The sequence below is a fragment of the Leopardus geoffroyi genome, chromosome D2 (assembly GCF_018350155.1).
Source record: "Leopardus geoffroyi isolate Oge1 chromosome D2, O.geoffroyi_Oge1_pat1.0, whole genome shotgun sequence".
In the NCBI taxonomy this organism is placed as follows: domain Eukaryota; kingdom Metazoa; phylum Chordata; class Mammalia; order Carnivora; family Felidae; genus Leopardus; species Leopardus geoffroyi.
The window spans coordinates 87,358,270-87,381,682 of record NC_059334.1 but is presented as its reverse complement, the minus strand read 5'-3'; the positions used below and the strand labels follow the sequence as shown (position 1 = coordinate 87,381,682).

Sequence of the window (23,413 nt, the reverse complement as noted above, 5' to 3'; positions counted from 1 at the left end):
CCCGCGGGCCCCCCCGGGAGGGGCAGGGTGCAGCGGGGACCGGACCGGACCGGGCCCGCGAGTTGCAGCTGTGACGCCAGCTTTCCTGAGCTGTGCGCTGGCTACAAAGCGCCGCATCCTTCTTCTTTCTCCCCCCCCGTGTTTACATGTCACACTTTCTACGAAGAATGCGGGTCCCCGCATAACAGCTCTTGGGAGCCGCAGGGTCTGGGGCCCCGAGGGACACCGTGGGAGCAATTGTAAATAGTTGCCAGCTGGCCCCCGCGACTCGCCTGATACGTCCACTACGGGTTCCACTAACTCAAAAAGGCAGCATTTCACAGCCAGCTTTTACGGTATTGCTTGAATACTTACCCAGCTCCACAGGTAACGTTTTGATAGGATTTCTTTCTAAAAGCAAAGTTTTCAAATGCCTTTAAAATAAAACAAAAAATACATAGTTTAAAAAGCAGAAAATCAAATGACCGTCCCTAAAAGACACCGTCAAATTTCCTCCTCTACCTCCTTTCCCTGGAGTCGGCTTCAGCGTGGGCACGCTCGTTTACAGCGTGCCCCGCGTGTGGCCCCCGTCTCAGCATGGGCCAGGCTCCCGCGTCAGCAAACTGACGCTTGGGGACAGGCGACTCTCCGTCAGGCGGCCCGTCCTGCGGGGCGTCCAGCTGCCTCCTTGTCTCCACCCACGAGTGCCAGCGGGAGCCTCCCCGAGCTGTGACAGCCGTGGAACCGAGGGCACCGCCGCCCTGCAGGGGGACGGGACTCCTGCCCGCGTCTCCCGAGGCGTGCTGTGAGGAGGCCTCGCGCCCTAAGGTGCTCCACCAGCAAGTCCTCCCCGCTCGAAGTGCCGGGAGCCCGCTGCGGCGCGGCACGCTGTCCGGCTGGGGAGGGAGAATCCGTAGTCTCAGATGAGGAAGCGTGGCATCGGGGCATTTCTCCCTGCACCGGGCTCCAGACCCCTTCCTTCGTGGAACACCTAACACCCCTGCAAAATCTCTCACCAACTAGCCATGGAGAGAGAGGAGAGAAGGAGCACAAGAAAGTCACACTTTTTGGCAACACTAAAAAGTTACTGATTGAGTGATAGGGAAAAAGGAGTATTTCACCTTAAATTCTATCTTCCCCCTTTTACCATACTGTGCTTCTTTTGTTTTACACACGTCATTCTTTTTTTTTTTTTTTTAAAGGTTTATTTCTTTTAAGAGAGGGAGAGAGAGAATCTGTCAGTGCAGAGCCCAATGTGGGGCCCAAACCACCAACTGTGAGACCATGACCTGAAATCACGGGTCAGGCGCTCTGCTGACTGACCCTGGTGCCCCTCCCGTGGAATTCTGAAGACTCATCATACACTAGGGATCAATTTCTTTCTCTCCTTCACTTTTTAGGGACCAGCAGCTGAAATCTGGCATAAGAAGACCACAAACACCCCGGCTCATGTTTCCAGGCTCGGGGACGGGCACCCGGGAAGAGGGCGGGACCCCTCCCCCCTGTATCTGTGTCACCCCGGGCTTCGCCGAGAGCCGTCTGGAGAACTGTCAAGTTGGCCGTAGTAGTCGATCTCCACACCTTCGCTGCAGCACACGGCCGGCCGGCCAGAGTCCCGGGCACATGGGGCTGCTGACCGTGCGGGGATGGCCGCCGGCCACGACGGGGTCGCCCTCACAACCGCCTGGAGAAAAGCCCCCACCCGCCTCCTCCTCTATCGCGGGCCCCGGAGTCGCCGAGCCCTCAGCGGCCCCAGGAAAGCAGCCGGGTGACCGCGGGGCTGGAGAGCCATCCACCCTGCGTCTGCGCCTTCGGCCCTCCCGCCAGAGAGGAGGCCAGCAGCCGAACACACCTACAGACCCCGCGTGTGAATCCGCGCGGCGGGTGGAGGGAGGCCATCTCAAGCCTTATCTCCCCTTGGACGGTGAAACCATTAAAATCCAGCATCACGACTGGCCAGGGTCCCCAAGATTTGAAAGCGGAAAGGCAACGTCACAGACACACAAGTGAGAGTTCTCCCGTTCTGGCCCAATGAAGTTTAAGTTCCGGACCAGCAACCCCAAAGGAAAATCAGATCGCCAAGGGGTGAGACGACTTCCTTTCCATTTACTCCCTTGGTTTTCCTTACGTGAAGTCTGAAAGGAACAGACGTTATCGGTCAAACTTTTCTCAGTGTATGCAGAGTGAGTCATGTCAACGCCATCACTTCAACCACCGGGGGTTGGTTTAGCCCCAGTCGTGGGGTACAGAAACGGCCCGAGAACGGGGCAGGGCCTGCTCCCCACACGACGGACAGACCCCGCGTCTGCGCCCCCGTGAGCAGGCGGCCGGTGCCCTGGACGTCCCCGCCACCTGCCTGCTCACGGGGGCGCAGACCGCGGGAACCAACCACTCACCAAGGAAGCGTCTTCCCGCCTTATGCAATGACAGGTTTGAATGTTCTCGTGCACACGTTAAATAATAAATTTGTAAATGTTGACCCCTAGGCACTGTCAGTCCACGGGCTGTTTCACAGGTTCTGCACGGAAGGCACACACGGCAGTGGCTTGCCTGGGGAGGCGCGTATGCTGACGTACAAATTTCTCTCTCCCTCTGCTAGCAAAGCTTACACATCCAGGACAATGAGCGGGGAGAACATTGGTACTGGCATTGCTTTCATTAGGCCTTTTGGAAAGTTTAAGGTTTTTAATAAGCCCGTAATTACTTAACACTTCTGATTAATATGTTTCAGCTCTTCGGCAAGCTGATCTAATGTTAATGATATAATGGGCTATAAATCACATGCAAAATTATATCTTAAACGATATTAAGCAGCTGGCTTTGACTGGCAAACCAACAAATTCCAAAATTGGAGAACTGTGTGCTTATTTTAGAAGAAAGAGCAGCGCTTTGGGAAGAGGCTTTCGTTTGTTTACACTCTGAGGAGCAAACCCTCTCCTCAACTGTGCTAATGCCACAGTCTAGGGACAGAAAGCACTAAATTATCCCCAACACAAAAGATGAGTCACCCTGGGAAGAACAAAGCCTTCCTTCCCAACCTGCCCTAACCACCAGCTCAGAAGACTCACGAGGTCGTCAGCTGGAAGGGACACGGTGGGCGGTGGGCGCGGCCCTCAGCCACCGGCACACCGCCCTGGCTGGAGCCTGGGACAGGGTTCTGTGCGTCCAGCGGCACCACCCACAGACCCCGACGACCCCAGAGCCCCAGGAAGATGGCTCCTGGCTCTGACTGCCCCCTGCTGGAGACCCCAGCTTGTCATCAGAAGTCAGCTGCTTCCTTGTGGGGCCTGAAAAGGCACAAAAGATTCACACATGTTCTCTTACTGTTACACGGACAAAACGCTCACTTCTTACAAAACACTTCAGCAAGCAGTGAGCCACCCTCCAGGCAAGTGAAGGGCCTTTACAGCCTCCCACTCTGCTGCCTGGAGGGGCCACCACGGCCGTGTGCGGACGTGATTACTCACATAAGAACCGGGGGTCGCCTTGGGACACCTCTCTTCCTCCCATGCCCTGAACCAACCTGAACCCCCACCGGCCCTCAAGTCCACCTGGCACTCTGCCTTGTCAGCCTGGCCCAGGCCGCCGCCTCTGGCGGGGACGGCCGCGTGGCCTCCCAACTGGCCTTCCACGACCACTGGCCTTCCACACTTACAGAGTGACCTCAAAGCCAAGTCAAACTGCAGCCCTCTCCATTCCAACCCACTGTGATTCCCAAGCTCTTTCAAAATGAAATCCAACACTGCATCCCTGGCCTGCTAGCTGGGCTGACCCTCTTTCAAGGCATTTCTTGTCCCTCTGCCTCCTGTGTTCCTCTCTGGCCTCCCTGCCGTCCCTCACGTCCACCAGGCACACGCTCCCAGGGCCTACGCACGTGCTCTCCTCTGCCCAGGAAGCGCTGGCATTAAAGGACAGCCTACAAGGGTTACCGGGCTTTCAAAAGGGTAAGAAACAGTGATCTGGAAAGACGTGGGTGCTAAAGGCAACGGGGTCAGGACAGTAGGCAGAGCTCCCAGAGAGCGTGGCTCCCGGGGGAGTGCCGGCGCCAGCTGACCCTTAGCTGCTGGGGAGAGCCCATGTGAGGAGGAGGGAGGGAGGCGAGGCATTCGTTCTAGAAGCGGGGGTGCTAGGAAATCCCTGGAATCAGAGCCGCAGGAATGTGGGGTTCCCAACTCTCCAAACGGAAAGCATTTCTTGTTCTTTACCAGAAACTAAAAGGTATACACGAGGCCTCAGGAGCACAGAGGCCGGCTGTAGCTCCTCAGCCTTATTTCTGACCTTCAGGCAGCTTCCCATGAGGACAGTCAGAGATGGAACCAGGTGTTGCCAAAACCTCACAGACGGCCCAGCAAAGGCACTGTGGCTGCCAGCATCCCCTACCCTAAATTATAACTACAGTCAGGTGCTTTGTTGCATCTCCTAGCTGGCTTTAAAAATAGCGTTAAAAGCTTCTAGCTGAAACCAAAATTCAACCAGGAGTAGGAGCTACGCGGCAAAAGAGAAGGCACTCAGGCATCTGAAAACGTGATGGTTCTTGAAGTCTGGAAATGCGCAACTCACTTGTGAGACCCGATCCCAGAAGGAAGAGCTCTGATGCTGTTGTAGCGGAAGTCCAGCCACGCGAGGTTTGGCAGCGACTGGAAGAAGTCTGCGGGAATCTCGCAGAGGGCGTTTCTTTGAAGATGCAGTTGCTTCCAGGGAAGAGAAGAGAACGTTCTGTCAACTGAGCACGTTTTGAGCCGTGACTTAGCCAAGGCAGCTCCAGAACAAACACTAGCTTTCGCAACCACACACACCAAATTGAAAGAAAACTCACACTAACTGATCCTTGCGTAGTTTAAACAGCAGACAAGAGGGAAAGAGAAGCACCAGGACCCCTCGCACGCCTCGCGGGCTGGACAGGGGCTCCACCACCACCGCGCACACGGGGCTTTTGCTACAAACACCCCTCAGACCAAACGTACTTCCCGAGTTTTAAACCCCTTTTCTCCTTCGTGGGCCCCCACGCTCCGCGCTTCTCAGGCTCCACGGTCACTGCCCCCGCCCTCGCGCCCTAGCACTCAGCGGCCCGCGGGCCTTGGTCAGGGACCCCTCCCACGCAGATAATTAAAAGGAACCCAAAAGACAAGTGCGCCACGCTGCTCTCCGAGGCGCGGTCTCTGACGGGCAGGCGCCCAAACACGACCCCAGCCCCCACCACCTCAGCAAGGGCTCCAAGCGCCAGCCCAGTGCCACCAAGTCTCCATCAGGCGTCAGAAGGAGCAGGAAGGGAAGGCTGAAGACGGCATGTGCCGCGGGGACTCTGGTTGGGTCACGTGGGCACATATAATCCCACAGTCGGGCACAGCACGATCGTGGGTGGAGAAGAACCCCCTCGATGGGGCCGTTACAGGTCGTAGGTCACACCTCCCTACCCAGGTAGCAGAGCGCAAAGTCACGAGAATGGCCTGGAAGCCACGCTTCCTGGGTTCAAATCTGGATTTCAAAACCTTATTAGCTGAGTGACTTTGAGCAAGTTCCCAAACCTCTCTGGGCTCCAGCATCCTCCCCTATGAAGTGGCTCAGGGGACCCACCTGCCAGACTACGCTAAGCGAGCAGTGCGGGGTGCAAGGGAGTGCTAGGGAAGCACCAGCCACCCCCTCGGGCCACGCTGTCCCCACTCCCAACTCTGCCTCCGAGGCCGTCCTCCGAGCCCCTTCACGGGTCACGACAGGAGCTTTACAAGCGCACAGAAAGCAAACTGTCCCGCCAGGCAAGGCGTGGGCAGCTACCCTGCTGGCCGCGGGTGGTCTCGGGGACACGGGCTGGCGGTCACTCTGGCAGGGGTGTGCGCACCTCGACACGAGGCTGCAGCGTGGGCTCCAAGCCCCCCAGGCCCGCTGTCTCGGGGCGAGCTGCTTCTAAGTGCCCGACTCCAAAACCGCAGTGGCTTGAGGGAACAGCCAGGTGACTGCGCCCCAGGAGCCCGCCCACCCTCCCTCCCGGGCCGGCGAGACCCGGGGAAACTGGGCCCTCCCGCGCTCCAGGACCGCATGTGGCCGTGGAAGCGGTGGGCGTGCTCCCTGCGACTCCGGCGATGGCTGCTTCGCCGGCACGTGTACCCATAACCCCTCGAAGGCCACGGCGCCGAGCGGCCACCTCCCTCAGTGATTGGTTGCCATGGCGATAACATCTCTATTCACGTCTCTGTTTTCCGAAGGGCATAAGCAGTTATGATGCTTCTTTATTAAGCTTGAAAAGCAGGCTCCTTCTTCCTTTATGCACAGAGGTAACACAATCTCATGGCACCATCAGGGTCCAGACTGCCACCTGGGAGCGTGTGCCCGCGCAGAGGGCACACAGCAGCCCTGACGACCCAGGAATTCACTCCAAGAGGTGGGTGCTCAGGGAGGGACGGCAAGGCCGGTGGCGGCCTGGGCAGCAAAACCAGGGCGTGTCACGTGCAGCAGAGGATTTAGTCCTCGAGCAGCCACTTACGATTAGGGCCTGCGGCTTTGTAAAAGCACTTCCAGAGGTCAGTCCACACCGCAACGGTGCAGCGTGTCTGGCGCGTACCATGCTGTGGACACTGCGGTCCGCGTCTTGCAATAACCCACAGCAATATGCCCACTCTCGCGTTCCAGATGGAGACGAACGAGATTTAAGGAAATTACAGGAGTACCAGGCAGCAGGGGCCCTGCTCACGCCAAAACTGTGCTGTGACCAAAGCTTACTCTAGAAATCACGGGGGGTGAGACAGCGCCCCCTGGATTACCAGCTGGCACGGGCCTGGCGAAGACACTGGGCACAGGGCAAAGTCTACGGGTAATGTCGGCAGAGCAGGGCTGAGAAACAGTGGTCAACTGACTCGATGTCGTGTGGGGGTCTGTGGGCGCGGTGTTTTACGTGAGGTCAAGGGTATTACGGGCAGTGGTTTCTACCACCAGCTCTTTGGTGCTTAAGACCCTCTGAGGAGACAGAATGGATATCACGGTCCAACTCCACGAGGTATTTGCATTGGCTCGTCCCCGTACCTCAATTTCTCACTCTGTGCTGAGCCGCACATGAGCCCCTGAGTCAACCCTCTTCTGTCTCATTCTGGCATCTCTCTCCTCAGGTGAGGCCTCCAAGTAAAAGCCATTCATGTCTACCAGGCAGAGGCACAAATGAGAAATGCCCCACTTACTTTAATGTTGGGGATTTTAAAGACGTCTTCTAAATGGTGAAGGCCACGTTGACTCAAGTCTAAGACCGATGAAAGGACGACCCCCTTGACCTCCTGGTGAACCTCTCCGGAGGGGGAGGCGGGCACGCTGCTAACTTGGCCGGCACTGCGCTCTGGATCAGCCGCCCCAGGGGGCAGCTCGGAGGGGCCGCTTCCGTCCATCTGCCAGCCGTCGGGGGGCCACTGCTCATCCTGTGCGCTCTGGAGTCACCTGGAGACACAGAGGGAGACACGGCCACAGCTAGGTCACTGCCACACTCACCCAGGTGGCACGGGGTGGTTATGGGGCAGATCTGCGACAGTGTCACTTGCTTACAAAACCACCATTTTTCATAAACGGTATAAATTTGACACTCAAGTTCGAAGGAAGGAAGAAAGCAGGAAGTCAAGAAGGTTCTGATTAAATGTATGAGCCTCACTTCGCAGCACAGAGTTCCAAGATTCCACTTTAAGCTCCTGGAAGACACAATGACCCAAAACAAGAATGGCTATATTAGGGATGAAAACGTCAGAAGGTTTCGGCCTGTAAGCCAATACGTTCCTCCTGTAAATGTGGTGTGGACGGATCCCCCGTCCACACTGCGTACTTCTGCTGAGGTTCTGAGCTCTCCCCCGCCCCCCATCCCCCGCACCGGGTACCAACCTCCCTGAGCCCAGGAATCCTGCCCGTTCGGCTCAGGGAGCAGCGCTGGGTCTGGGGAACACAAAGTTAGGTGCTGGGAAAATCTGTCAAAAAAGAATCTTCACTTTTAGTTGTTCAACAATATTCCCAAAGTAGTTTAAGAACTGCTGCTCACCAGCACCTCTTCTGGGGAAGCACACTTCCACGTGTAATTTCTAACTTTTTTTTAAATGTTTGTTTATTTTTGAGACAGAGCGTGAGCAGGGGAGGGGCAGAGAGAGAGGGAGACACAGACTCCGAAGAGGGCTCCAGGCTCTGAGCTGTCAGCACAGAGCCCGACACAGGGTTCAAACCCACGAACCGGGAGATCATGACGCCAGCACAAGTCAGACGCTAAACCGACTGAGCCACCCAGGTGGCCCTCCCCGTGTAATTTCTAAACAACGATCCAGTGGTAATAACACACATCGGAATGCTAATGGGCTCACACGCGATCCCTGGTTAACACTCCACTTGGCTGGTACACGAGCGCACACACATACTTCCTTCCCGTGCTTGTGCTGAGGAGTGCGAGGCTTGGGGTAGTTAAGGAGCTGCCCAAAGGCTGAGCAATGAATGAGAGAGGGCGACCCACGGACACCCCGGGCCTTCCCTCATGGATCCTCTCCTGGGAATCAGCACCGTGAAGGCTGCTTCAACGTCCTACAATCCTCCTGAGGGGAAAAAAAATCTCAAAACGAGAGCGAAACAACAGGACCTGAAAATGGGTAGAGCGGACTCCTAGGGGGGCGGAGGCTGCGCCAGGTCCCCACCATGCCTGCCTCAGTTTCCCCATCTGCACCAGACCTGGTTGGGTGGACCCGTTAGTCCTCAAGTTCCAGGCCTGGGGTGCACAGCCTTTCCCGGGGCAGCCGGACAGGGCACAGTGGGCCAAGGGGGCACCGCCTTCCTTCTGCTGCCTGCGCCCATCTCACCCGTGGCGCCCTCCCACCCCAGCCTCACCTATGGCGCCCTCCCACCAGGCACCTCCCCCCCTCACCTGCAGCGAACCCCCACCCCCACCCCACCCCCCTCACCTGCAGCGCCCTTCCCCCGCACCCTCTCCTCACCTGCGACAGTTCCCCTGTCCCCCCATCTCACCTGCGGAGCCCTCCCCCACCCCCCACCTTAGCTGCAGCGCCTCCTCCCCCCCCCCGCCCCCTGCCTCACCTGCGGCGACCCCGCACCCCACCTCACCTGCGGTGCCCTCCCCCTACCCCCCCACGCCTCACCTATGGCGCCCTCCCACCAGGCACCCCCGCCTCACCTGCGACACTTCCCCTTGTCCCCCCATCTCACCCGCGGCGCCCTCCCACCCCGCTCTCACCTGTGGCACCTCCCCTGCCTCCCCCCACCTCACCTGCGGCGCCCTCCCCCACCTCGCCCCCTGCCTCACCTGCAGCGACCCCCCACCCCCACCCCACCCCACCCCACCCCGCCTCACCTGCGGCGCCCCTCTCCGCGAGCAGGAGCTCGCTGGCACGCGGCGAACCGAGAGCGGTGCAGCCCAACGATGCAGGCCGCCAGGCCCACGCGGTCGCCATGGAGACGCCCTACGGGGTCCCAGAGGGGCCAAGCCGCGGAGCACGCGCAGCCGCGGGGAGGGCGGTGCGCCTGCGCCGGCCGCGGAGGCGCGTCCCAGCGCGCGTGGGCTGCGGCCCGCGGTCTCTTCCGCGCGGCAGGCGGTGGCGCCCACGGGGGACACGTGTGCCTTAGTCCGGAGAGTCGGATGCGCGAGGAGGACCCTCGCGGCCGCGAGAGCGAGCAGAGCCTGGGCGGGGCGCGCTCCACTCCGCCCAGCGGCCTCCAGGGCCCGCGAACCCTCCCGGGGTCCTGACCTCGCTTCTGCCCCGCGCCCGCCTGGCTCCTCCGAGGGTCCCGGGATCGCCGCCGTCACGCGGACACGACCACCGGGGGAGCAAGGAGCCCCGCGTGGGCCGGGGCCAAGCAGGACTCCCTCTGCCGCCGGGCGCTCGGGCGGCGGCAGGCGGACGCCCAGGCAGACGCAGGACCCCCGGGGGCGCCGTTGCGGGGATCGAGGGGGCGGACCTTCCGCGCCGCGGAGCTGGCTGGACGGCCTCCGAAGGCTGTTAGTCCACGGCTGTGCTGGAGCAGGCGGCGCCGAGGGGAAGCTGCCGGGGACAGGGGGCGTGGGCACAAGCAGGAAGCCGGGAGGACGGACCGGCCCTGGGGACGTCCTGCAGAAGAAGTTGGCACCGTCCATCGCAGGACCGCACACCTGCCTCCCACCAGCGAGGTGAGCTAGCAGGTGTGCAATAGCGGATGGGCCGCAGCCACACCTGGGGCCCCGCCCGGACCGCCCACGTGTGAAAACCGGACCCCTGCGGCTTCACCCTCAGTCCGCCAAACCTCAGCGAGATGCCTCTTGTGATCCAGTTAGCACACCCCGTGGGAAAGGGGTTGGGAGGGGGGAGGAGGGATGGTAGTTAAGGCTAACTTAGCTGACACGTCACAAAGCCACCACAGTACCTGAAACTAAATTGGGGACACTGTTAGAAGGGCTGCCAAAAGTATCATCTACAAAGGCCCCTGAAGAGCTTTACACGGATTCTAAGATAAGATCCACCTTGCTGTGAAAGATCACTCTCGGTTTCCGCTACAGAAAGGGCAGGCTAGGTCGTTATGACCAACCCTTCCGCAACAAGGGAGTGAAGCATTCCAGAAAGGTGAACTTTTCCCCCAGTGAGCATCTTTCTATTTGGAAGAGGTATTAGAAAGTTCCGCTACTGGGGCGTCTGGGTGCTTCAGTTGAGCATCCAACTTCGGCTCAGGTCATGATGGTGAGTTCGAGCCCCACATCGACTCACTGCTATCAGCAGAGCCTGCTTCAGATTCTCTGTCCCTCCCTCTGCCCCTCCCCCGGTCACACTCTGTCAAAAATAAAACATTACAAAAATTATAAAAAACAAAACAAAAACCTCAGCTTCTGAGCAAAGCTCCCAAGAGACCAAAGACCCAAGGGATTAAGTTATTATTCTGACATCCCTGCAGAGACAGAGGGTCTAGTAAACCCCCGGGTTTTGGGGTTTTGGGTTGGAGCTCCGTAATGCCTTACTCTAGGACAAGAGTGACCTGGAGGAATGCCAAACCTCATGGGGCCTGAAGCTCAGCCTCAGACCGCAGCTGTGTGACCGGGGTGCTGTGTTTTTGGCTCCCTGCCAGAAGTGGAGATCAATCCTTTCCAGAGAAGGAAGAAAATACCATCTTAGGTCTCCAGTTATCTTCATGGTTTTAAAATGTGTAACATACGGGGCACCTGGGGGGCTCGGTCGGCTCAGGTCATGATTTCATGGTTGGTGGGTTTGAGCCCTGTGTGGGGCTCTGCACTGACAGTGAGGAGCCTGCTTGGGGTTCTCTCTCTCCCTCTCTCTCTCTCTCTGCCCGTCTCCCCCAGATGAGTAAATAAACATTAAAACGTAGAAATAAAGTGTGTAATGTTAGTCACACACCAGGCAACATGAACACGTGATCAAATCCAAGAAAAACAGGGGAAAAAAGAAACTGACCTGTGGGTGGTCCAGATAATGAAATTTGCAAGAATACAGTTTGGTAAGGCTTAATATGTTCAAAGAAGTAATGATATTGGAAACTACTGCCAGGAATCAAATTGGAATTCTGGATCTGAAAAAATACAATAATAGCTTAGAGCTGAAGAGGGTGTTGGTGAAGCAGAAAGTAGGTTAGAAGACCACATCCATCAACAGGCAGGGAGAGTAGGGTCGGCACAGGGGATTCCACGAGCAAGTCTAACACACGGAGACTCTGGCCAACTCAGCACCTCCGTCCTTCCCTTGGAGTGCCTCCTCTCCTGCCCTGGACACTTTTCTGCGTGGTTACAGGGGCTCTTGCAGGAGGCTTGGAAACGGAGGAAGACGGGCTATTAGTTTCTGGAGGCACACGCAACGCTAAGGGCAGGTGAGAGGTTCAGAGCAGATTCCCAGATGACCCACGGTGGCAGGACGGGCATAGTGTGGCGGTTACAGACGTGCCTGCCGGAAAGTGTATGAAAAGTCTTTCTTTTGATCTCACTCTTGAATGAGGGTTAGTTGGTATAGAACTCCTCGTTGGCAGTTATCTCGAGTCAGAATTTTAAAGACACGACTCTTTGGAAGCTCTTGCTGCTGACGAGAAGCTTGCTGTCCATTGAATTGCCATTTCTGTGAGGGAAATCTGTCTTTTCTTACTGTGTCCTTAATGTGCTGACATTTCACTACGACAATTGTCAAGCGTGGGTTGTTTCAGTGACGCTGCTTGGCACTTGGTGTGTTCTTTCTGTCTGAGAACAGAAAGGATCTTTGATCCCGGACATCCCAGGCAGTTTGTCTTCACGTCAATGTGGCCTGTGGTCTGCACCCCGACCTCGATTCTCTTATTCTGGGTCTCCTGTGAGGGGATAGATTGAAACCAGTCAGTCGTTCTCCACGTCTCAAAACTGCTTTTCTTAATTTTTACCTGTGCTCTCCACCGGGAAATCTGTCTCCACTGGTGCCCACTTAGACTTTGTATCATGTACTTAGATGGTTATTTTTTTATGACTTCATGTCTCGTTTCTAATTTGCTTTGTTATACTGTTCTTGTTTTGTTTTTCCAGTTCTTGTTTTATAATCTCTTCCAAGTTTTTGTGGATGTTTTCTCTTTATCCAATGTGAGAATCCTAAACACGGTTATTTTAAAATCTGCTCTATTTTAATTTTTAGGTTGCTGTATTGTTTTCATCTCATCTGGGATGAATTCATCTGCTGGTTGCTGATCTTGTTATCTTTCTTCTTAGAGTAACGTGCTTTGGAATTGAGGCTGGCAGGCTCGTCGTAGACAAGGGGCTTGTGTTCTGTGTTCTCTGTCTGCTCACCTGTCTATGTTTCTCCGTCCTGCAGGTGCCTCCACACAGCCTTTTGGGGCTCTGCAGCGCTGATGTGTGTTACACTGGGTGCTCTGGGCTCTCGTGCAGCCACCCCCTGAGAAGTGCAGAAGTGTCCAAGTCCATCCTCTGGGGGATCCTCAGGTAACTGTTGCAGAGGTGATTTTCTTTCTCAACTTCCTGTCGTAGAGGTGGGAGACTTGCCCTGGGTCCAGTTTTAGGTGATGCTCTTGGCTGTTGTCCCCCCACTCCCTTTGGGCAGTTTTAGACTCTTCGACCCTCAGGGACCGCATTTCCCAGCCACTTGCCTGTTTCTGGACCCAGAGCCCCGCAGGTCCAAGGTCTCTATCCTGCACCCTGTTCTGTGTCTTCCTTTCGCCTTTGGTCTGTGGAAGGGTTAGGGTTTTTAATGCTTTCTTTTTAAACATCTCTGTCTTGGCCGTGGATGGAGGGAATGGTGGAAGGGTCTGTGCGCGCGAACCGAGGGTGCCTGCTTGCCCAGAGGAAGTAAGTGTTTTATGCACAATGGGCAATAAGAGCATTTTGTTCTGTTTTAGTTTTTCCTGTTTAATTTCTTGGTATGAAGAGGCTGTAAGTTATGTTTGGTGGATTCCTGATAACTAACATCCTTCTGTATCAAAAGAAAAGCAAAATAAAAAATATGTATTTTTTTAATGTTTATTCATTTTTGAGAGAGAGACAGAGTGCAAGTGGAGGCAGGGCAGAGAGAGAGGGAGGCACAGAATCCGAAGCAGGTTCCAGGCTCTGAGCTGTCAGCACAGAGCCCAATGCAGGGCCTGGACCCACGAACTGCGAGATCATGACCTGAGCTGAAGCCGGACGCTTAACCGACTGAGCCACCCAGGCGCCCCCAAGACAAAATATTTTTAAAACTTGAAATCTACTTTCTAGAAAGTTAAAAAAAAAAAAAGAGAATAAGCATTTCTAGGTAAGCTTCACAGACTTCAGAATGGCTGGGAGTTATTTTCTGGAAAACGTTCCAGATGCTTCTGAGCAGCTGGCGCCATCTCTGCTCTGCCGGCCGCACTGAGTTCTAAATGCGGCAGTTGAAACATATCCTTCCTCAGAAGGCAGTGAGGCCACAGAAGGAAGACGACCTTGGTTTTCATGGGTGCCACCCGCCACTGAGAGTGCACGAGGCGTGGGCAGCGGGACTGCCTCGGGAAGGCAGGAGGACCACGTGGGAATGCTGGTTCTCTGGCGTCTCAGGAGGAGCGTGGGATGACTCCTCAGTGAATGCTCCAGGTGAGCCTGGGGGTGAGCTCGCCTTTGAGATTTGGGGACGAACAGTTGAGCCCCATAGACGGCCCCCACCGGCTCCATGGCCCATGGGCACCGGTCACCCTCCCCTAGGCTCCTGTGAGCTCCGGCTCTTGGTGGGGGGGGTCAGGGTGCAGTGGGGAGGAAGGGGGGGGCTGGCTCTGCATGGCCCTCTGCCTCTGCCCTCCCTCTCCTACCCGGCATCGACCCACTCTTAAAACCCAGGCGTCCGCAAGGTCCTCGCGCAAAGCCCTCGTGAGAACCCCAGGACTTTCCGCATGGCTGGGGACAAGGGTTCATATCCCAGCGGAGCGGCAGCCCCCCTGTGGGGCAGTCCAGACACGGTCCCTGCCCCACCCCCCACAATCTTCCTGAGTCCCGGCCCTCCCCTCTTCCTTTTCCACTCTGGGGATGAAGCAGATTCCTCCCCAGATGTCTCCTAGACAGCGGGCTTTGAGTCACTTTCTTGTCCCCTGGTGAAGTCCTTCACTTCCTGCGAGCCCATCAGTGCCATGAAAGTGTGGATTATGTGGGACCTTGCTGTTGTGTCGCTTGGGGGCCCCTCGGGGTATCAGCACGGAGGCTGTGCCCGAGAGTGGCACACAGCGCCCCGTGGCACGAGGGAGCCCAGTCAGACTTGAATGAACGAGTGAGGAAATGCAGGTGCATTCCTGTCTTTCCAGCTGGCGTGCGGTTCCATGCCCACAGCATGCGGCCACGTGTCCGGGATGTCTGATAAGCGGAGCCCATGCTGCCACTGGAGAGGAATCAGCCCTGTAACATGACGCGGCCCTTATGGAACGGATGGTGCGCAGAGGGCAGGCGTCTCCAGGGCACAAAAGGGAGCCTAACACAGGAAGCACTTTGCTTTCAGCCTCAGACGGAAGGCTCTCGCTCGCACGGACTCACCTGTGACCTGAGCACTTCCAGGCCGTGTCTGCTGGGCTTTCGTCGCCTTGGCATTCATGCCCAACAGGGTGAAAACGGTTCGCCTTAACTCCGTTTCCGTCGTATCTGTTTCCCGTGGCTGCCGTAGAAATCCGTCAGAGCCTTGGTGGCCTGCGACAGACGCGTTTCTCCTACAGCTCGGGAGCTCACAAGTCTGGCTGGCTTTCCCTGGGTGACATGAGGTGTCTACAGGACTGCTTCCTGCTGAGGCTCTGGGCGAGGATCTGTTTCCTTGTCTTCTCCAGCTTCTTGAGGCACCTGCGTCCCTTGGCTCACGGCCCCTGCCTCGTGTCCTCACTCCATTGTCACACCTCCATCTCCGCCTCTGACCCTCCCGCTCCCTCTCCCGCGGAGCCTGTGATGCCGTTGGCCCATCAGATAATTCAGGATCATCTCCCCTCAGCATCTGTCACTCACCACGTGTATGACGTCCCTTTGGTCCTGTATGTACCATACTGACAGGTTTTGGGGGTAAGGTTGTGGACGTTTTGGGGCCACCATGCCGTCCCCACAGTGAGCATATCTCCTGGAAAGGAACTGTCTTCACTGGAGAAAATGTGGCGACGAGCTGATGTGGAGGCTCACAGCCTGTGGCCGTGGGTACTGGCCTGTGACGGCAGCGAGCGTGAGGCGTGGGCCGGCCAGCGACGGCCCCGCTCAGTCTGCACGGTCCAGAGAAGCCGGGGATGGAAACCAAGAAGCCAGGGGCAGGCGCTGCGGCACCAGTCATGGCACCAGGCCCGTCTGCAGACCCGGGCCCAGCGGTGGACCCACAGCGCCCTCTGAGGAAGAGGGCTGCCCCAGCCCAGCACCGGCGGTGACCCCCGCTGCTCCCCCCGGGTGCCGTGACCACGGGCACTGGGACGTTTCGAGAACTGGGGAACGTGGGCTGGGTCCATATTCCTACCTAAGGGGGGTGCTGAGGTGTCACCATGGCAGCCATTTGAGTGCCGCACGTAGAGGCGAGGTAAGAGAGATGTCCTGGCCCAGCTGTGTGTGGTGGGCACGCGGGGTCCACAGCCCACCCCCAAGGCCGTTTTCCCAGCCCCCGGACCGATCGCTAGAACAGATGTACGGCGGCCAGCCTCCCCTCGGTATTTTCTGTCTGTTCGTGCCGTGGTCTCTGGGGCCTTGCTGGCTGGGCAGAGACGCCACCCCCAGGCTGGGGGAGGCAGGGGACGGGCGTGCACGTGGGGCGTGTGAGGGGCCGAATCGTGTCTCTCCGAAACCCATGCGTTGAAGTCCTGGTCCCAGCACCTGAGGGGTGGCCCTGACCCATTCTGAGGGGCATCCTTGTGAGAAGAGAGGACACGAGGACACAGACACGCACGGGGACGACCCCGTGGGGACATGGGGAGGGCCGGCCGGCTACACGTGAGGACTGCAGAGCGAGGCCTCGGGAGGAACCGGGCTCGTGGACACCTGATCCTGGACCTCCGGCCTCCAGAACCGGGAGGGAATTAGCCTCTGTTGTTTCAGCCGCCCCTTCTGTGGGATCTGTGGTCGCGGCTTCAGGGGAATAATGGGCGGGTGCCGGTGGCGGGGTCGGCTCACGGGGTTCCTGCTGGCGCTTCGGAACTGTTGTATGTTCTACGTGTCACGTGCCCCAGAGCAAATGAGCTACGGGACGAGCACCTGCTGCCCAACTGCTGTGGGGGGCACGGGGTCCTAACCCACCCCTGCTCACGCCCGGGCCTGGGTGGGTCCTTCCGACCCTGTCACTCACTCGTAAAATGCGGTGGTCACGACGGGGATCTTGTATGATGGTGTGAGGTCTGAATGCAGCTTGTGGTTAAGACAGCAGCGTGGCGCCCGACGGGCCAGCAAACGCCGGGTGCTGGTCTCCGTGACGCCGGGTGGGGGTCGTTACCCGATTCCACACGGAGAAGCGAAGGTGCAGGGTGGCGACTGGGGGCCGGAGACGCCCCCGGGAAAATGGAGGGTTCACGCCTGGCTCTGGACCCGCCCCTCCTTCCAGGAGCATCTGAGGGGAGCATGAGAAGGTGGGGGTCCCCTCCCACAGCCACACTCTAAAGCAGAAGTGATTTCTCCACAGGGGGCCTTTCTGGAAGCCCAGAAGCAGCAGGCTCACACTCTTAGGTGGACTTAGCCAGTAGCCACCACACCGCCGGCCCCCGGCCCGGGTCTGACGTCCGGCCCCTGGCGCCCGGGTCCTGGGCCAGATCTGAGCTGAGCGTCCACACGGACCCAGCCTCTGGGCTACAGGGCCCAGCCCCTGCCCGCGGATGTCGGCCGCATGGCCAGAGGGGTGCCCACGGGCCCCTGCAGAAGCTGACACACAGCCTGACCTGGGCAGCATGACCGTGTGGCCTCTCCCAGGGAGGGGATGATGGCACACAGCCCGGTGTGGATAACCTGGGGCTCCTGTGCCAGCTTGTGCTGGGTGTCCCCAGCCAGGACAGGCGCGGCTTTTCTCTGACCGGCCAGACAGAACTTTCCCAGTCAGGCCTGAAGAAGCCTGATTTCTTTCTTGCTTTCTTTCTTAATTTTTTTAATGTTTATTTTTGAGAGAGAGAGAGAGAAACAGTGTGAGCAGAGAAGGGGCAGAGAGAGGGAAACACAGAGTCCAAAGCAAGCTCCAGGCTCCAGGCTCCGAGCTGTCAGCACAGAGCCCGACGCGGGGCTCGAACCCACGGACTGTGAGATCATGAGCCAAAGTTGGACGCTTAACTGACCGAGTCACCCAGGCGCCCCATGAAGAAGGCTGATTTCGACTGCAAAGTCTTTGCTTCAAAACCAGGTGAGGCAGCCAGGGTGCTCACAAGCCGATGTCGAAGCAAATGAGCAAACCTTTTTAAAATTTTAGAGAGAAAGGAAGAGCTTTATCGGAGCCCAAGTTAGGCCCAGCTGCCCGAATACACGACTTTCACGAGGAGGGACTGCTCCGGGGAGGGGCCTTTGGGGCAGTGTCGTATGTGTTTGCACATAAAGAATTACAAATCATCACGACCGGGGACAGTGTGGAAGGTTAGAGACTTTATCTTCTGTTTCTAGCCTGTGCAAGGCTGTGGGACTTTAATTGCATGGGGAGCAGGGAGGTTTTCTCTTTTTCTTATCGGTCTGTTCAGCATGCTCCTTTTTGCTTAAGTTTCTAACAGAGCAGATGTACGGTGTGTGTGGGGGCAGCAGTAGCCCCGTGCTTTGAGGTTTTGCCAAGTCATTCTGACCCCGTAAATGTTGAAGGACAGCTTCCCTGGGCGCCCAGGAGCAGGGCCCACAGGCACGAAAAGATGAAACCTCCCTTTATTTTGTCACCTCTTTTGAAGAGAGGATTGAGGACAATGCAGAGAATTGGCCCTTTTCCCTGAAGATTTCAGGAGTGTTTGCACAGAACTTCACCGGAAGCGGTGGGGGAAGGATTCTCCCCCAGATCTCTCCACCGTGTGTGGTCCTCATCCTCAACAAGCCGCTGGGGCCACCTTGAGGTTCAGTTTTACTGAAAGGCAGCACTGAGTGCTGTGGCCGTGGAGGGTGGCTTGGTGTCACAGCCCCTGCCTGGGGACAGAGACTGGCCTGGCCCTCTGAGGCGACTAGCTCCGGGCTCAGAGGGAAGGTGGGCTGGTGACGGCCGCTTATCCACTTGCTACGGAGGGACGTGCCCCCCAGAAAATGTGCAGTCGTCAAACATAAAGGTCCCTGAATCCCGCACGCACCCGAGAAACAAGACGTGGACACATCAGTTTGGGTCCGTGGTTCCTTGTGGGTGGGCAGCACGGGACAGAGTGACGAGGCGGGTGGCCCCTCACCACCTGACAAGCCCGTGTGCCTGGGGCACGTTTGCAGGAAGTCCCGCGAGGACACGGGCTCTGCCTTCCGGGAGACCTGCGTTTACCTGCCTCACCCACACCGGCCTTGGACGCCCCACGAGCCAAGTCTGGGACCCGGGGCTGATGGCTCGCCATGCTTCCATGGGGTCCAGCATCAGATCAGTGTGAGCTGCGGACAGACCCCGGCAGCCAGGTGGAGGGTGAGGGAGGCCACGCGGAGAGAGCCGCACGCGGGCACCTGCTACGTTGTGCCCCTTCACGTTGTTAATGGTCGAGTGGTTCAAAGTATACTGGACAGGTCTAATTCAGGGCAAGGGAGTTTCTTAAAGGAGACTTTTCTTTTTAAGTTTACTTATTTTGAGAAAGAGCGAGCATGCAGGGGAGGGGCAGAGAGAGAATCCCGAGCAGGCTCTGTGCTGCCAACACAGAGCTTGAGGAGGTTTTTTTAAAAAGCAGAAATATAAAATGTCAGATGGGGGCGCCTGGGGGACTCAGGCAGTTAAGCCTCCAGCTCTTGATTTCAGCTCAGGTCATGAGCTCACGGCTCATGAGTTCGAGCCCCACGTCAGGCTCCGTGCTGACAGCGCAGAGCCTGCTTGGGATTCTCTCTCTTCCTCTCTCTCTGCCCCTCCCCTGCTCATGCTCCCTCTGTCTACCTCAAGATAAATAAATAAGCTTTATATATATATATATATATATATATATATATATATATATATATATATTTGTACATATATATCATATTTATACACACACGTGCGCGAAAATGTCAGATAAATAGAGTGCCACTTGCCTAATAACAAGGCAGTTTGAAGCCATGTTTTTCTGCAGTTGGGGATGCTTACCTCGTGCACACCCTGATTGTTACAGATAAGGAAACAAGTTCAGGGTGGTTAAGGACTTGCCAGCTCCATGCAGCTATCAGTGAGAGAGCTGGGATCTTGTCCCCCGATCACCAGTCTCCGAAGCAGTGAGGTCCCAACAACACGGCTATTTTTCAACCATGTGAAAGAAAAAGGACGAGAAATTCACCCAGTCACGGAGTATAAGAATGCATGAATTCAACCATAAAACCAGATCAACAGGAATTCAGCCGCAAACAATTCAACAGCAAATGCAGTAGACTGTAGCCCGTGGCTCTCCGTTAGTCCGCAATCTGACTGCCAGGCCACGTGAAACCCCTCTGTCACGTGCAGTTGAGACGTGGCATGTTGTGGTTCCGGCAGCTCCAGCCACCCTCAGTGGCCGTGACAAAGCTTTGAGAGCGCGTGGCCGCTGAGACGTCTGTGGACAGGGCTGTCATGCAGTGGCCACCAGCTGTCACTAACCTGCCTCGCAGGGACCACACGTGCCTGTGACGTCCGGACCTCCTCCCGCGTCACGCTTTGCCAGCCAGCCAGCCCTTCTCACCTCGGGGCCACGCAGATGCTGTTCTCGTCGCAGAGTCCTTCCCAGCTCCTCCACTGTGTGAGCAGAAGGGACGTGAGCAGAGTCGTGAAGGCCCTTGTATCCATGTAGAAAGCACATGAGTGGCCTCCTGCTCCCAGAAGAATAGAGGCCCACAGGACAGACGTGGCCTGAATCCGTGACCCAGAGCCAAGCCTGGTGAGATCTGCCGAAGCACGGCCGACCGCAAGGTGCATGAGTCAGATGCAAATCGTAGGTGGTAGAGAGAAGTTCGGGGTGGTTTGTTAGCGGAAATGTCATGGGAATGGCCAGCTGGTGCAGGGTCACCTCACCCCTCTCTGGAGCCCTCGGGGACGGTGTCCAAGAGGGCCCTGGGCCAGCTCCATGTAGGGAGCAGCTCCGTGTACCTCTGCCCTACCGAAGGGGCCACTTCACCCCTCCCTTGTCTGCAGTCTCTCTCACAACATGGCTTTTGAGGGACCATGGTGAGTTTTGCGGTCTGTTAGTTATACTTTCGTAAAAATGGAAAGATGACAAACAAAAAGACCCCTGACCACAGCCCATCGTACAGACACAATTCAATGATTTGTAGTAAATGTATAGAGTTGCAACCGACACCACCGTCCGGCTTCAGAACGAACTTCCCACAATCCCCATTTCCACCTCCAGCCTTAGGAGTGCGCTGATGTGTGCCTTCTGCCTCCACAAATCTGCCTTTTCTGGACATTCCGTATAAATGCAACCATACGATACATGGTTTTTCATCTGTTTTTTTTCCCATTTTATCCTGACTTTAAGGTCCGTCCGTGTTGCAGCAGTGTGAGTATTCCACTCCTTTCCATTGTTGGGTGATATCCCGTGGCACGAATCTACGGTTTGTTTATCTGTTTGCCAGCTTGTGGATATTTGGACTATTTACGGTGTGGGGACATTAAGAATAATGCTGTTATAGGGGCACCTGGGTGTCTCAGTCGGTTAAGCCTCTGACTTCGGATCAGGTCATGACCTTGTGGTTTGTGAGTTCAAGCCCCACATCTGGCTCTGCACTGACAGTGCTTGGGACGCTCTCTCCCTCCCTCTCTCTCTCTGCACCCCCTACTTGTGTGTGCACACACACACTCTCAAAATAGTGAAGAATAAAAAACTTTAAAAAAGAATCATGCTGTTATGAATATTCATGTGCATGTATTTGCGTTGCTGTGTATTGTATTTTTCTTGGGTAGATTCTTAGGAGGGGAATTGCTGGGTCTTATGGTGCGTTTATGCTTCAATTCTTAAGGAGTTAACTATTCTCCGGGTGGCTATATCACTGTACATTTCTATCTGCAGAATTTGGGGGTTCCAGTTCTGCTACGTCCTTGAAAACACAAGGTATTTGGCCACCACAGAATATGCCACCCTGACATGGGATCACCTTAGGTGAATGGTGCTGAGAAACAGTGTGTCCCCACCACCAAGTCAGGGTGCAGATGTCCCTCCGCGAAGACGCTCTCCCGCGCCGGGAGGGGAGACCGCTCTCAGCTCTGGAGATGGTGCTGACTCCAGTCTGTATAACAAACCTTCCTAAATTACCTTATCTTCCAGTACTTTCCCCCATATGTTTTTCTTCCCCCAACTTACCATCCCTAGAAGCCCAAAGCACTTTTTCTTGTCACTTCTCTACAATTTACTGCCCTTTGTTAAAATGGCGTATGAATCCCCAGGCCAAGTAGCTTTTTTGAGCTTTTCTTGTCTTTTCTCTGACGCCTCCCTTGTGCACAGAAAACAAACGTTTTCTCCTATTACTCTGTCGTCGCTTTAATTCACACACCCCAGAAACTGGGTCTGAGAAGATACAGGGAAAGTGTTTTCCTCCCCTGCAGTAGTGAGTGTGGTTTTTATTATAGCCCTTCTAATGAGTGTGAAGTACTCTCTCAGCGTGGTTGGAATTTTCATCTGCCTGATGATTAACGGTGTAGAGTACGTTTCTACGTGTGCATTAGCCGTTTGTATGAATCGGTCAAATGTCTGTTCAAGTCTTTTGCCCACCTTTTAACTGGGTTGCTTGTTTTCTTATAACTGAGTTGTGAGTCATTATATATTCTCTGCACAAGTCTTTTGCCAGAAGTATAAGCTTAGCATCACTGCCTCCCAGTCTGTGCCTCCCCCTTTCGTTTTCTTTATGGTGTCTCTGAAGCACGCGAGTTTTTAAGTTCAGTGAAGACAGACGCGGGCTTTTTGACAGCTTGAGCTTTTGGTGTCACATCTGATAGCTCTTCGGCCAACGGAGTCATGTAGGTCCGCCATGTTTTCTTGTAGAACCTTGTGGTGTCAGCTCTCACACGGAGGCCTCTGATCCGTTCTGAGTTAGTATCTGCGTAAGGGTCTCAGCTTGTTCTCATACGGATATCCAGCTTTCTCAGCAAATACACTTGTCTTTGGGGGAATGTTTTTAGATATAGAGTCAATTTTGTGCACACATATGACCTATTCATATTCTCTATTCTATCAGTCTCGATAAACTGCATTTTTAAAAAGGCTTCTCCCATTTTATTTGAGTTGTGAATTTATGGCACAAAATTTCTGCAATATTCCTTTATTTATTTTAACATTATTTTTAATGTTTATTCATTTTTGAGAGACAGAGAGATAGAGTGTGAGCAGGTGAGGGGCAGAGAGAGAGAGGGAGACACAGAATCTGAAGCAGGCTCCAGGCTCTGAGCTGTCAGCACAGAGCCTGACGCGGGGCTTGAACGCATGAACCGTGAGATCATGACCTGAGCTGAAGTCAGACGTTTAACCGACTGAGCCACCGAGGTGCCCCCCTAATTATTCTTTTAATCTCCTTAGGCCCTGTAGTGATAACCCCCTTTTCCATTCTGATGTGGCAATTTTTTTTGCTCTATTTTTATTCTATAATAGTAGGGTTTTATCAGTTTTACTGGTTGTTTTCAAAGTACCAATGATTTGCTTTATTGACTTTTTCTATCATTTGTCATGTTCTGTTTCGTAGATTTCTGCTCTCATGTCTTTTCCTTCTACTCACACTGAATTTAAATTACTCTTCCTTTTTTAGCTTCTTAAGATAGAACTTAGATCATTGATTTTAAACTTACTTTTTTCATATAAGCATTTAAAAATAGCTGTATCCCACACGTTTTGTTATGTTGGTTTTCATACTCATTCAGTTTTAAATATTTTCTAATCCCCTTTGTGATTTATTATGTGGTCCATGGATTACTTGGAAGTTTGTCATATAATTTCCAAATGTGTGCAGCCTTTTAGG

The 23,413-nt window shown here is 55.5% G+C and overlaps 2 protein-coding genes across 11 annotated transcripts in view; one reads left to right on the top strand and one right to left on the bottom strand.

Annotated features, from left to right (window-relative positions):
- The window catches only part of LRRC27 (leucine rich repeat containing 27), a 39,002-nt gene extending 29,525 nt beyond the window's left edge, over positions 1 to 9,477 (bottom strand). Inside the window, exons 1-7 of one of the 10 annotated variants that reach the window (XM_045439305.1) lie at positions 9,290 to 9,437; positions 8,349 to 8,519; positions 7,828 to 7,878; positions 7,501 to 7,640; positions 7,146 to 7,395; positions 4,540 to 4,670; positions 355 to 413 (exon numbers count right to left, since the gene is read on the bottom strand). In XM_045439305.1, coding sequence (XP_045295261.1) covers positions 355 to 413; positions 4,540 to 4,670; positions 7,146 to 7,346 — 391 coding nt within the window. In that variant the 5' untranslated portion in view covers positions 7,347 to 7,395; positions 7,501 to 7,640; positions 7,828 to 7,878; positions 8,349 to 8,519; positions 9,290 to 9,437. Of the gene's footprint in view, positions 1 to 354; positions 414 to 4,539; positions 4,671 to 7,145; positions 7,396 to 7,500; positions 7,641 to 7,827; positions 8,073 to 8,348; positions 8,520 to 9,289 lie in introns of those variants that run through there. The other 9 variants (XM_045439303.1, XM_045439309.1, XM_045439302.1 and 6 more) reach the window with 9 other exon arrangements.
- A 451-nt stretch (positions 9,478 to 9,928) lies between these two features.
- STK32C (serine/threonine kinase 32C) overlaps positions 9,929 to 23,413 on the top strand; it is a 95,012-nt gene continuing 81,527 nt past the window's right edge. The window contains exons 1-2 of the mRNA XM_045439314.1: positions 9,929 to 10,102; positions 12,741 to 12,868. The gene's annotated coding sequence lies outside the window, so the exon portion shown is untranslated. The remainder of the gene's footprint in view (positions 10,103 to 12,740; positions 12,869 to 23,413) is intronic.